Raw genomic sequence first — 14,084 nt, forward strand, 5'->3', positions numbered from 1 at the left:
GTGTTGTACAATAAATAAATCTATTCCAGATTAACTAAAACTGGTGGTGATGGCAGCAACTTGGTGCAATCAAAGGTTACTGAAACCTTCCGTCTAAACAGAGACAGACTGTGATTGTGAAAACAAAAAAACAAAGGACCATAAAACCAACCACACTGAAGGGAAGCCCACCACTTCAGGGTTCGGGGGTTGTGGCGAGATACAGCAGAAACGCAGCGCGGTCGTCTCTGACCGCTGGTCCATGACGTTAGAAAGTAGCAGCAGGTTTTTCCTGAGATTTACAAATGTGTCGCTTTAATTACAGACTGTCTTGTTAAAGTTAACGATACAGCACCTTGTTAAACATGACAAACAGCCACATTTCTGCATCCGGGCAGCAGCCTTTGGGCAAAGCGCATTAGCAGAATAATTTAATAAGTCATTACTTTTAAGCAAGATCATTGTGAAAATGAAAAAAAGGAAGCAGAAAAGTCAAAATCAACAATTTATTTTCTCTCTCCATAGGGATTAGGTCATCATGACAAACATTTACAAGAATTGTAACAGGGACAATACTGGGAGGAGGATTTAAAATCTCCTTTGTAAAAGAGAACAGATTTCCACCTGTACTTCTCTGTGGTTCACCAACTACTCCGGAGGCACTCTAATACAATCTCATGACTAAGATTCAGGAAAATAATACCAACACTGGACAGAATGGCTGAAACAAAGGAACCATCTGCTCAAGACGCCGCGTGCTGTAGACGCACGCGCTTCCTAACACAGCGGGAGGACCAAACACAGCACGGGGAAAAGTACAAATCTGTAAAAAAAATGGATGCAAAGTTAAGATGATAAATGAGTGGGAGAGCAGAGTTCAAATCATTTTCTTCCAACTGCACATCAGAGATGCAAACCATCTCCAGTTTTAACGGATGACGAGTCACTGAGTGTCATCTCTATTGGCAAAAGCTGCCCGGAAACACGCACAGCTGCTGTCACTGGATGAATCTTCATCGTCTGATATCCTGACTTTCTACTGGGCTCAAGTGCAATGATGAGTCCTAACTCTGGCATCATGTACATTGTAACTATATGGCTTACAAGGTAAACAGGTCCATATAAACTAGAAAGGTACATAAACATCTTTCATTAATCAAAACTATGGTACAGCAATATATTGGCAAAAAAAAACAAAAAAAAACTAAAGAGCTAAGTAACTTTATGTAAACAATGGTATACCACTGTACAGCTTATCCTACCATGGTATTTACAGGTCAAGTTCTTTTACTAGCTAGTTCCCATGTACAGAGGGTCAGATGTAAAGAAAAACACAGGGTGATGACGTACACTGTACGTTAGGCAATTTCAACCATCCCATCTACTTGCAAAGAACTGGATTCAAAGAGAGGAAACCCAACAAACAGCATGTGAATCTCCAGACTTGTTGAATTACCCACTGCCTTCCTCCTCCTGTTACATGTAGAGTTATTTAAAAAAAAATCATATATAAGGCAAGGATAATTGAGGAAGGTGGAGGCATCACATTCTTTGCAAGGGATTACTGATAGAACAGACGGGATACGGGCTGATGGTTCTTTGGGGTAAATGCACTTTTCGAGAGTTTCACTTGTTTGTCACATGTAACAAAAACACATCCGAGTGCAACAAAGGGGACATGTCTAGTTCTGTTGGGAAAATGTGCAAAATCTGCTCTAAAGCAAAGTGACAGTGTTGCAAATTCTAATGTACAAGGTACTGGGAGATGTACGGGGTCGTCACGAGAGACGCCGGTGCAGACCCTTATTCCAACATACTGTATATACAAGGCACTAAGGATAAGATTCAAGGGCCACACGTCCAGTCCTTTAACAGCCTCCTCAGTCCGGTCGGAATATAGGATATTTGGGTAAGAATTCTATAAGAATCACCTGCAGAGAGAAAAAGACAAAACTAATCAAGGAATAATGAAGAAATGCTGTTTATTACTGAATCTGGCGAGTTGCAAAAATGTTGATACTGAACGTATAAGTAAGTTTTTCATTGACAAAGTATCTCATCCGTCGTCTCCCAAAACATTTGGTCTCGCCACACATCTGCTCACAGTGACTACAGCGTTATCAAGCTTTTTATGAATCCCTTCCTAAATGTGATATGCTTTTCTTTAAAAATCGTGTTTTGGACTGTTAGAAATTATAAAAGGCATTTTTCACAATTTTCTGATATCTTTTGGACAACACGATTGATCAATTAAGAAAATAATCTGCTGATAAATCACAAATGGAAATAATCATAACATTTCTAAAGGTACTCAGCCTACTTACGTATTCCATCATATTACTGCTTTCACATTTTCTTTTGCTGAGTTTCCAGTGCAGTCCCAGCTGATGAGAGAAGACACAGACACAATGAATGAACATCTCTCACTCTCAAACAGACACAAAGACACACACACACACACACACAAACAAAGAAAAATCTGTCTGAAATCTCCCCTTCACTGTCGGGGGAATTCGAGAGCAGGGCTGTCTGGTCTCGCCGGGGTCAAACTGTGGCCAGACACCCTGAAGAGCTTCTTTTATACCTTTGCACAGCTACTAGCTGTAATTTGTTGCTGCGAGACAAAACAAAATTAACATGGCATTTTACTGCTGACCTCACGGTCCGCTCAGACCGCGTCCACCAGATCTGACTCAAACAGCTTTGAGGGGTTAGAGTTTACGAAACAGATCATTGGTCATTATCCATCATGATGATACTTCCACTGCACACTGACACAGACAATTAAGCACTTTCACACAGGTGCTAATGTGCAATTTGTCATTGTTTTTACCTTGTGGTATAGCCGGTTATTCTCCCACTCTAACAACTTATGAATAGACCGTCTTGTCTGTTGGAAGAGAGAACAAATGCACGTGCATTAGCGCAAGCAGCAAAACACTCATTACTCAATTCAACACTTTAACAGGTAACGGTAAACAGCCACAGTATTAGGATTTATGGACTGAACTCCCAATTTACCAGCCAGTAATTTCCACTTTGCTGTCATTAATTCTGAGTGGTAACGCCACCTTTAAATGACACACCCCTGAGCTGGGCAGGAGAGGAGCTGAGCAGCGCAATGCGTCATTTCTACACAGGGCCACTAATTGAACACGAGCTGTTATTACCCTCTACACTCAGACCAGTGTGGCTGAATTGCTATAACAGCCACGGAGTAATCAGCACTGATGCAAGGGAGAGTTAAACTGTCCAACTCGTGCCACAGGAGGTCTGGGACTTACTCTCTTGTTGAGGCAGATAACAGGCCATAGACTGCAGCCTACTGTACAGCAACAACACAGGCAGCCGCAAAGAAGCCACTTCACATTCACAGGCAAGTTCTTCCTCAAACAAGCATTCACCCTGCTGATGCTGGTTTTGAATTCCTCTGGTGCTACCTAGAAGAAAAGGAGAAAGGTTGGGTGTGTGTATATCAAAATAAAGAGCTCCTCAGGTACATATGTAGTGTGGAAAATTATCAGAAAATTGAAGCAATAGCCAAATTGCTGAGAGCAAAAGGGAGAGAGACATTCAATTGTTTCTAGGAGGCGATTCCCAATTGCTCAGAAGAAGCCCTTTGCACAAAGATCAAAGAGCTTTAGAAAACCAACAGGTAGATATTTGCAGATGTTGTCCAGAGATGAGATGAGATCTCTAAATACTATGCCTCTGACTTGCTAACCAAGCTCTAGACTGTTCAAGGCAAGGAGGGACTCAAAGGAGAGATAAGCTCAGTGCCTGTGGCTGCGCCGGCCAAACAACTTGAATGGATGCTCATTCCTGGCTGAGTCTGTACGCCATAAAACAGGGGTCGTAATCTTTTATGACAGGATGCAAAGGTCTCTTTGCAAACAGCCAAAGACCTCAGAATAAAGCCCAGCAGGGCCTGATCTGCACCCTTCAATCATCATAATTGTGACCTCATCCATCACATGTCACCCTGGGTCACAATACTGAAGGTACTTTTTATTGCCCCACACTTCCCTCGGCCTGCTCTTACCCCTACAGCCTTTTTGTGTTTCTGCGTCCGACCCAGGAAGCTTTCCTTTCTTGTCTGCGGCAGAGTCTTCATTTCATTATTTTATCACCTGGAGCTGGACCCTCAAAAACACTGGGGTCCCCGCCAACTGAGCCCCATAGACGGCTTACTCATTTACAGAGCTGGACAGCAGCACATTCAGACTCTTTTCTATGCACTTCGGTGCGTTAGTTGAAATGCATCTCCATCAGATCCAAACCACTTGGAGAAGTTTGAATGGGCCGGTTTGGGGAAGTTTGGGGCTGTTAAAGGCCCAAAAGAACAATAGAATCACTGTGGCTTTAATTGCTTAATGCTTCCTACTTGGAAGTGAACAGAAAGCTGCCTGCAAGACTGAAGTGCAAGGAAACTAAACAGCAACTGTACCTTTCCCGTGAGAACAGAGGGAAACTCTGTGTCAAATCTGTTGCTCAGTCCAAACCTGAAAAACACGACAGACAAAATTTGAGCACCGACACAGAAAAAAAAATGTATCTAAAACGAAGTACAAAATATGAGCCGAGAACAAAAATACAGAGCCTGAGAAGAAATATATTGTTTCATGCTTGCTCCCAAATGATTTCTTTGACACTTTTTTTTTTTAAGTTAAGTTCAGGTGACTTTATAAGGTGGGGGGGGGGACCTCATTTCTATTGTAGTTCTTGATGTAAACTGAGTAAAGATGCAGGAGAGTAAGTGACAACATATTACCAACAATCCAACACAATAATACTTAAATCATCATCAGTAACATCACAAAGTCAAACATCCCAAAAAACCAACTCCAAAATGGACCACCAAGTTATACTAGTTTACACTTCCAAGCCTCCCGTAATCCATTAGTGCTTTATTTTATCTTGATGTGACTTTTGCATTGGTATCCTTAATCACTCCCAATAATGAATTAATAAATAATTTGCATGTTATCTTGCACTCATATGCACAGATCATGTCATGTCAGCTTACATATATATATAGGACTGTTTATGGTTGAAAAGTTGTCATGTCCATGTAGGAAGAAGGAAAAATTTAGGAAAAGAGACTGAAGTGTGCAGAATTAATCATGGTCACGTGTCCCTCCTGGAAAGGTAAACCCTACCAACACACATGTGAACAGTAAAACTGACGGCCTCACTTTTTTTTTTTTGTCTGATCTGAATCCAGATGTAAAGTTGGCTCAGATGGCTGCAAAAAGGTTTCCAGCTGGGTCAGATTAATGTTAAGGTGATGGCCAGGAAAGCTCTGATAATGCTGACAGCGATGAACCTGTTTATTAAAACCCCCATAACGACCACATGCCGTCATGTTGGGGATGCTGACGAGCTTTAAGCTGCTCCACATCAACGATAGATATCACCCTGAAAAAGGGCGACAGCCTCACTCAAAACATAGCTGTGGAGCTGACATGTGCTGTAAACAGTGATGAAACTTGGTTAGACGATGATTAGGCGGCTGACATTGTGTTGACTTCATCATATCTGTGTTAACATCAACACCAGCTGATGAAGATGTCTGATTATGCTCGGTAAACACATTACAGGCAGACTTCTAGCTAACGGTACATCACATGCAAACTTGCTTAACCACGAATCTCGGTTGCTCGTCCACGTTAACGGTGCCACGAGGACATAAAACTATTAACGTGAGTTTATGTCGTTATAACATTAGACGAACCAACAGCCCCCTTCATACAACATATGGCTAACTGTTAGTTGTTGTGTTTGGCGTTAGCTAGCAGGTTAGCATCAGCTAAACGGGCTAAGGATGAAGACCCCAAAGCAACAAAGCGACCCCCGGACAAACAGGGGCGACAAACGCGGCTCTGCTTACACTGTGATGTGTCCGGCCCCTCGCATAACCACGGGCTCCGGACAGTATCTGGGCAAGTGCTCCTCGCTCACTACGTGCTCATCTTCTTCGTCTTCTAACTCATAAATGGTATCAAAGTCCGCCATGTTGGGTAGTAAGACGCTCATGACGTCTCCTGCGGGGCTGCGCACGCGACGCACGAGCGGGCGCGCGGAGCCGGAGTCTGTGAAGATCGCTGATCTGAGATCAGAGGGAGCAGAGCTGAAAATAATCACGGGAGCGTCCATCAGTGAGACACGACAGATGTATATTAGCAGAATGAATTAAAAACATAAAGTCTTCACTGTTTCTACGATGTTTGATATTATAAATACTGCGTTTTGCATCGGGGATCATTATTAAAACTTCTTCAGACGTGGACATGCAGGTCAAAGACAGGAAAAGTCCTCCTCCCATAATATCCAGTCTAGCCACATGACAATTAACATGTCACTGCACCTAATTACTCATGAGCCGACACAAGCCTCAACCTTAAAATGCTTTGAACCTGCGTGTCAAGTCAACTGGATGTAATCTCCCTGACACTGAGTGGAAAATGAAATTGCACCTGAATGTGACAGAGAAGCTTCCCTAACATGTGTTTGACAGCCAAAAATGACACCGATTCACAAGATAGATAAAGATCAGTGACATTTATCAAGTGTTAAACAGAGAATTTGACTCAGTCTCTTCATGCTCAGGCTTCATTTTGCTCAAATTATGCATTGAATAGACTCATCCCTTTGCTAATTAACCTACTTTATAGAAAGTAAAGTCCAGCTTTATTAATTTTTTCTGTTGACAGGTCTATGTGCAGATTGTTGGGGGTATTTTTAGATCTGAAAAGTCATATTTAGGAGTATTATTTATCTGTTTTGCTCCTGACTTTGTAACTTGCAACAATAGTATAAACCAACACTAGTAAAAAATAGTTTGCAGGGTATATATAACTTGATGCAATTGTTATTTGCATAATCTAAAATTCAGAAATAAGAGAAATGACAGGTGTGCTGCAAAAAAAACACATTTTATTTACATTTTGAGCGTTGCCATCAAAAGACCCGTATCATAAAACTGAAAAACCTGTGAATGACTTGTCCAGTCAAAGCAGTTTGTCCAGCGCGTGGAGCTTCACACAATCCAGTGAGAAGCTCCACTAAAATGTCCCTGACTTCTCATTTTATTCACATACACTTCATGACATACAAAAAAAACAAAAAGGATATTTATATCTTATTAACTCACAAACAGTTTAAAGCTTTGAAACACGTCGATTTTTTGGTTTTTCTTTTTTTAAAATCCCCACGTTATTAGAACTATTCTATAAAAAGCAATATTTGAAGAGCCTCCAGCATTTCGTTGCTATAAATCAAATCTTTATCCACAGCTTTGTGCTTCAGGACGTGAGTTCAGATCCTTGGCTGCCCATCAAGTGTCCTGTCAGCGTGTCGGAGTGCTCAGTTATGTGAGGTGGTCCAGAGGGTGAACTGCTTTACTGAGTCACTGTCACTTGCTGTATATTCCTGATAGATGGCAAGGTGTTCATTCCCTGAGGAGGGTACAGAGAGCCGTGGATGTCTGTGGGGCTGAGAGAGCCCGGCACCGGCAGAGGGCTGACCGAGCCCGGGTCGCTGTGCACGGACCCCCCGCTGCCGTCGGACTGACCCAGCTTCTTCTTAATCAGCTTCCTCTCTTTGGCTCTGCGGTTCTGAAACCAGATTTTCACCTGAAAAGACACAAAGGGAATGAAATTAAATAAATGTTTTGGCGCATGGGCTTCCTCCTTTAACCTCCCTTAACCCTTAATGTGAACATAAAATGAAACAAAAAGATAAACCTACAGGTAGAACATGAAAAATAATAATCAGTGAGTAGAATGAACATATATGCGTGCGTACAGGGGTCCTCCTCCTTTAATCTCCCTGCCAGTGCGTAGTAATTAAATTAAAAGGAAAAAACGAAAAGAGCCTCGATGGACAATAGTAGTACTTTTGGTGCGAGCTACCTCCTTTAACATCCATCTAATTCCTGACTAAAAATAAAACAAGATGCCTATTAACACATAGATAAGACGTGCAAGATAACAAATAACAAAAATAAATATAGGCTTAGACTAATGAACACATTTCTGCAGTTCGTATTATTTTCATTCAGATTGATAGATGAGCAAATACATGTCGAAATCTGAGGAAATGATTAATAATAATTTATGTTTGAATTTTAGGATTTAATTTTCAAACGGCATGGATAACTCATTTTAAAAAGGTAAAGACAAATCCAGAAGAAACAAATATATCAAAGGTAAACGCATTTCTGTCACATGTAAAGATGCAGAGAACCAACACATGATGATGAGATTGACATCTTTTGAGTCATGCATGTGAAAACAGCTTATATGCAGCGTGTTTGTCATATTTCTCTCTGATTTACTGCACCTCTCTGCCCTGAAAGTAACGCAGACAGAAGCGTGTTGATACAAACGTACCTGTCTTTCCGACAGACCGAGGTTGACGGCCAGTTCAGATTTCCTCCTGATGGTGATGTATCTGTTGAAATGAAACTCTTTCTCCAGCTCCAGCCTCTGGTGGTCTGTGTAAACTACCCTGTACTTCTCCTTCGTCCTTGTTTTACCTGTGAAAGCGACAGAAACACACCGCGTTAAGATTACGCTTCCTCCGAGCAGCCAGGCGGTTGAACTGGAAGATTCAGACCGCAGAGGAGGCTGCATGCCAGGACCGGCCTATCTGCACATAGCATCTTTATTGGCTGCCTCTTAAATCCACGTCTCTTTGTTTTGTCTACACGTACGCAAATTGAGCTGTTTTTCATCTCTCTTTGATGACAAGTGCAGTACAGCGAATTTCAAACCGCCGGCATTCAGATCCTCAAATGACAAGTTAAAAAAAAAAGAAACACGACGCAGGAGATAAGAGGAAGATGTGCGGAGATTATTGTACTTCATTCCGCGCAAAACACCTCCAGACAGCAGAGGTGTCCTTTGGAACTGTTGCATTGGTTCAACCGCTTTGCAGGCCTGCCATAGGAGTCTATGCTAACTTTTAATGGATGTGAGTTTGGGGGAATAAATAGTTGAAGATGACAAATCTGATCAAAATTCAAGAAAAATATGTGATAGGATGCGAATATTTCAACATGATGCCAAAGGTGAATTAATTTAACGAATACAAGTTCGTGTAGTGGTGCAGTTTTCTCTAGGCCCTCATGATAATAAAAAATATTCCGTTTCAAAGTGTAATGATTGCTACTGTAAAGGCCTGCAGTATATTACTGTTCCACGTTTGAGACACGGGCTGTGAAAAACGTCACTCTTTCCGGCAATATAACTCTTGGAGAGGAAGGGAAGGTTGGTGCATATCAAAGTGAAGAGGTGTTGAAAGCAAAGGCCACCGCCTGGATATGACGGCTAACACTCAAAACACCAAACAATGTGACAGGGAAGTCGACCTCACATCTCCAGGAATCATGACATTAACATCACAACTGGGCCTGGCGCCGATTCCTCACACCCTTTTTTTTATTTCTACCACAGGAGTGAATACAGGAGAGCGAGCTTTTGGCCTTCAATTCATTTTCCCATCAGAATTATGAGATATGGAGATGAGTCATCAGATTCTTTCTGCTGCAAGTCTGATGCAGCATATTTATTATTTCATAGAGGCCTGTTCATTTAAATGGCCTGTAAATGTCCTCATTCTGATCGCATTTTACATTTTTATTAGCCAAAATGTGAGCAACCCGCATACGGCATGTGTCAAAAGACCGGAGTTTCCTCCTGTTCTCTCAGTTTCTGCCGCGGTTTTGTGCACTTTCTACTTTTGGCAACTTATCTACCTTTTAATGCCAAGCCCTTCTTTTAAATTAAATGAATTCGTTAGGAAAATTTAATTGAAATAACATGGAACGGCCACAAAAATGCTTTAAAGTTTCTGCGTAAAATCCAGCGCGTCTTGCGGAAACAAGCTCTTGGGTGTGCAAAAATGTTGAAGTTTTGGTTGCAAAAAATAAAAAGTTAATGAACGCAGAATCGAATACTATAATTTGGCACAGTGTTAAAGATGATAAACTCACCTGTAGAAGACGATTGCGCAGTTTTGCTCATCCACTGGAATGAATTGCGCCTTTCTCTATCAGGAGAAAGTTGTGCAACAGTAACGTTCTCCGGTGGCGGCTGTAACACCGCAGATCCCGGAGGATGCATGTGACTGTACTCAGATGAGCAGTAAGGAACCTGTGCAGGAGAGGAGTTGTTCATGGGTGTAGGAATAGTATTAGGGGGTCCCAGACTATAAGCACCCCAGTCCTCCCGTGGAGCGCCATATGAAGGTCCCCAACTCCCCGCAGACTGTGCGTGCGTATCCATGTTTGGCACATGATGGTATCCAGTAAAGTCTGGGTACTGTGGTGTAGAAACAAAGTTCTGTGGAGGCAGATTGATGCTCGATCTTCTTACTGGCCCTTGGTGATACATGCCGCTTTCTTTATCCAGAAGATATCCCACATACATGATTTGTACAAAAATAAAAATAAAACACAACAAAAACAGCAAGGGGGTGATGCAGCCTGTTTTAAGGCGACATTGCTGCCCTGAAACTGTTAAAAAACAATCCTTCTGCTGTTTATATAGTCCAAATGGGTTCCCAGTGTGAAATGCGACGTAGTTCCAGTCTGTCTCCAGTCTCACATGATGTGGCTCTGTTGACAAGATGGTAAAGGTATACTAAGGCCTGCCTGACGTCAGCCAGCTCCACAGCTCTGGGATATTTGCATTCAAATGAGAGAGTGCGGTGCCGCCAGCCCAGCTGTCCCCTTGCGCCTGTCCTGTAGCGCGTCATCACCTGACAGCGGGCCTATCCTGAGCACAGATTCTCCCCACCATGAATAAATTAACACCGCGGCCTATCAGCTGCACAAACCGGCAATAAACAGGGGAAACACGGTCGCAAAAGCATCAAGTAAAAAAAATGTCTGTGCGTAATTGCGCGCACATGTGTTTTAATATATAAGACTTGTTGGAATCGTTCACTCTAGTGACAATTAATTGAGTCTGCAGCATCATAACAGAATATCGACAGCTAATTACTTTTGCAAAATGCTGCCAAAGTTTTATCTTTCCAAAATAAATCCGGATCATGCAGCATGTTTAAAATGTTTTTGGTTGAGAGCTTGTTATTAAGGGAATTCACCAGTTTCCAGCCACGCTTCACGTTTCCAGTCCCGTTTTATTTGATCAGATATTCACTTACAAACGAGGTGCAAAGTATGAGAGACTCTCGCGAAGCAAGCCGGGCCTTTCGTATTCCGTGTTCACACCTCAAGGTCGCACTTCACAGCTAATTCCGGTTACAAGGAAACTCCGACAACCCCCTCTGTGACAAACAGCGGCCCTCCACACATCAGTCACCGCTGGCCCCTGAGATTACAGTGAATCTAATTCTCTGTGATCGTGTCTTTTACGTGTCATGCGCCCCAGAGAACTAACTGCACGATAAAAATCTGAGCTTTAAAAACGCTCTTGGACGCAGTCGCTCAGCTCCATATAAGTTTTTGTGATGCCACTTGCTCTGCTGCAAACAGTTTAAATCAGTTAATGAAGCCACAAACTCACTGAGCCTAAATCTGAAAATGACATGTTATGACATGTTGAAGTATACATTTAAATGCACTTTTTTCTACCAAGAGCTCAATTTGAGGCCCAATGGGCTGCACTCTTGTGCGTCTCTGGTTGGATAACATCACACACATTTTGATGAACACATACTGCTTCCACTTGGTGACATATTTTGTAAATTCTTGGTATTTTTCTGATGAATTCGGCAGGTGTCTGAGGTGTCTTTAGCAGAGCTGACTAACTGGCCTGTCTAAAAGGGCAGCCCTAAGTTATAAACGCTGATGGATGCTTCTGTTTATTGACCACAAATTATTTATGAGACAGTTTAATCGAGTTGGCCTCTGACTGTCCACGGCCAGTCATTTCTCTGATTTGTACACAGCTAAGCTTTTTGGCTTTTTGGTGCCTTCAACAGAGACTTAAAGCTGTCACTACTAAATTAATAGCAAAATATGTCTGCCAGAAAAGTAAAACAGTACATTTTTGATCCACATTGTTTGAATCACTTAAAACTCTTCTTATGGTGATGTGTTCAAGGGATTCGGGTCATAAAGACTTGATGCACAAGGATCCAAGCCGCAGGTCAGGGCAGGTCCTCGGAAGAGTTGACATGTTCAATCACTTCACTTGGAATCACATCGTATGTCTTGATTTTAAGACTACATGCAGCAGCGAAACGAGTTTTCTTTAATGTCTTCTCCCAGCCAGTTGTCACCCGCTTCAGCTTGGGTTACACCACCGCCTCGTGCCGTGTCTGCGCTGAGCTTCATCTGTTCTGCGCTGAACTTTCCTCGCTGTTAAGTTTGACTCTTCAGACTCACTGCTGCCTCCTTGTGGATTTCTGCAGAACTACAGCAGCTGCTATTTGCACAATTGAAACATGTCTGACCACCAGTGCTGCAAAGTTACTGAGTATATTTACACAAGTAATTACGGCTACTTAAGTACACTTTTAGGATTATTGTACTTTACTTGAGTTTTTGTCGGCTACTTTAAAATTTCTACTCTATTACAATGTAGGAGCAAACATTGTACCTTGTACTACAGAAAAGAGGGAGATTCACAAACCAGCTGTACAGAAAATAATCCAGCTGCAACATTAAAGTTGTGTACACATCAGGGCATCAATAATTATAATGCAGTAAAACACTAAAATTGGACATTCTGCATAAGAACTACTTTTACTTCTAGTACTGTCAGCGTATTTTGGTGTGAATACTCTTGTACCTATTTTAAAAAAGAAAGCAAAATTGAATGAAAGACTTTTATTTATTTATTTTTATTTTTTTAAAGTATTTGTACTCTGCAGTATTGCTACTTTTACTGAAGCACCAAGCACGTCTTCCACCGCTTCTGACCGCTCACTGGACTATTCACCACAAGAGGGCAGCCTCCACCAACAAAGAGCACTTGCTGTTGTGCACAGTGTTGAACAGTCCAGTCAGAGTGTTAGAAGATACATCACACAGGTAAATATATATCCTGAATGACAAGAAGTTGCTGTAATAACCACATAAAGTATAACTTCAAAGGTGAAGATCCACCTATAAACTAACTCCAAAACCTGCTATTCCACTGATTTTACATAAAAGATTACATACACACATGATTGCTTTCCTGATCGGTCCATCTCAAGATATTTTCTTCAGTAACTCTTCTGTCTTTCATAAGGCAACAATTATGTGTACATATCTTAAGTCCTGTCTTTAGGAAACATCCTTATATAAATGAGGTTTTATTCTCATTCACTGAAAATAGAATAAATGGAGCATACAAATGAGAAAGAAGCTGCCTCACTGAGCACCAGTGGTGCAAATATCTTGATGACAGCTGCTTCGCTGACGATCATTATGAAAATGTGTGAAGAGGAGTGATGGATGTTTTATCCTCTGCATCTTTTCTTCCCACATTTGCTGCTTCAAACTGGATGATAGTTTCTGCTCTTATTTACTTTGGCCTGTTGTGTTTTCTTTTGGCATGATCACCTCTCGAGGTTCACCTCCTCCTGTCGTCCTCCCCTTTTTCTGATACTGAATTCCTTCTCTCAGACACTTGCAACACTCTTGTGAGTAACATCGTAAGAGGGAGTTTGATGAGAAAATATCTGATGCAACGCTGTACTGCAGTCAAGACATGCCATCAGATGACGCTTATTAAATGACTGAGCCTGTCAGACCTCTTGTGTGAGATCTCACATCCACACACTGCAGGGCGGACACAGCTGTGATTCACAAAATGAGCTCATGTGTCAGAGCTGCTGTCACAGTAAGTGGCTGTTGTTCTGTCTTTCAGATTCACGGCAGTCAGATGTTCTACAGGAACAAACTCGTTCAGAGTTACACAGTAAACTGAGCGGTGGGGGAGGAAGTACTCAGATCTTCTACTTAAGTGAAAGTACTGATACCACAGTGTAGAAATACTCTGCATGCAGAATTTTACTTAAGTAAAAGTACAAAAATATTAGCATCAAACTAAGTAAAAGTGCTCATCATGCAGTATGGCCCATTTCAAAGAATGTTCATTCAATTATTGGATTATAATTATTGATGTATTCATCTGTTTGTCAAG

At 41.7% G+C, this 14,084-nt stretch overlaps 2 protein-coding genes across 2 annotated transcripts; both read right to left on the reverse strand.

Moving 5' to 3' along the window:
• Window positions 1-471: 471 nt before the first annotated feature.
• chic1 (cysteine-rich hydrophobic domain 1) lies at window positions 472-6,017 on the reverse strand. Its single transcript, XM_076739821.1, has 6 exons — window positions 5,870-6,017; window positions 4,427-4,481; window positions 3,264-3,419; window positions 2,813-2,869; window positions 2,304-2,363; window positions 472-1,910 (listed from the first exon to the last, which is right to left on the reverse strand). Exons 1-6 carry the CDS (start codon window positions 6,013-6,015, stop codon window positions 1,860-1,862), a joined length of 525 nt encoding a protein of 174 aa, XP_076595936.1. The 5' UTR covers window positions 6,016-6,017; the 3' UTR covers window positions 472-1,859.
• Window positions 6,018-7,379: 1,362 nt separating this feature from the next.
• Window positions 7,380-10,412, reverse strand: cdx4 (caudal type homeobox 4). The gene is made up of 3 exons (XM_076739913.1): window positions 9,977-10,412; window positions 8,373-8,518; window positions 7,380-7,613 (listed from the first exon to the last, which is right to left on the reverse strand). The coding sequence occupies exons 1-3, from the start codon at window positions 10,410-10,412 to the stop codon at window positions 7,380-7,382; spliced, it is 816 nt and encodes a 271-aa protein (XP_076596028.1).
• Window positions 10,413-14,084: the final 3,672 nt, after the last annotated feature.

Source organism: Chaetodon auriga, chromosome 9, assembly GCF_051107435.1.
Source record: "Chaetodon auriga isolate fChaAug3 chromosome 9, fChaAug3.hap1, whole genome shotgun sequence".
NCBI lineage: Eukaryota > Metazoa > Chordata > Actinopteri > Chaetodontiformes > Chaetodontidae > Chaetodon > Chaetodon auriga.

Bases quoted from the DNA above. Each gene is read 5' to 3' on its own strand.
- chic1 (XM_076739821.1), bottom strand. From the start codon at position 6,015: ATGAGCGTCTTACTACCCAACATGGCGGACTTTGATACCATTTATGAG. The intron at 2,870-3,263 runs GTAAGTCCCAGA...CTCTTCCAACAG, and splicing joins TTATCTGCCTCAACAAGAGA to ACAAGACGGTCTATTCATAA. The intron at 2,364-2,812 runs GTAAAAACAATG...TTCTCTCATCAG, and splicing joins ATAACCGGCTATACCACAAG to CTGGGACTGCACTGGAAACT.
- cdx4 (XM_076739913.1), bottom strand. From the start codon at position 10,412: ATGTATGTGGGATATCTTCTGGATAAAGAAAGCGGCATGTATCACCAA. The intron at 8,519-9,976 runs GTGAGTTTATCA...TCGCTTTCACAG, and splicing joins TGCGCAATCGTCTTCTACAG to GTAAAACAAGGACGAAGGAG. The intron at 7,614-8,372 runs GTACGTTTGTAT...GTGTCTTTTCAG, and splicing joins TCGGTCTGTCGGAAAGACAG to GTGAAAATCTGGTTTCAGAA.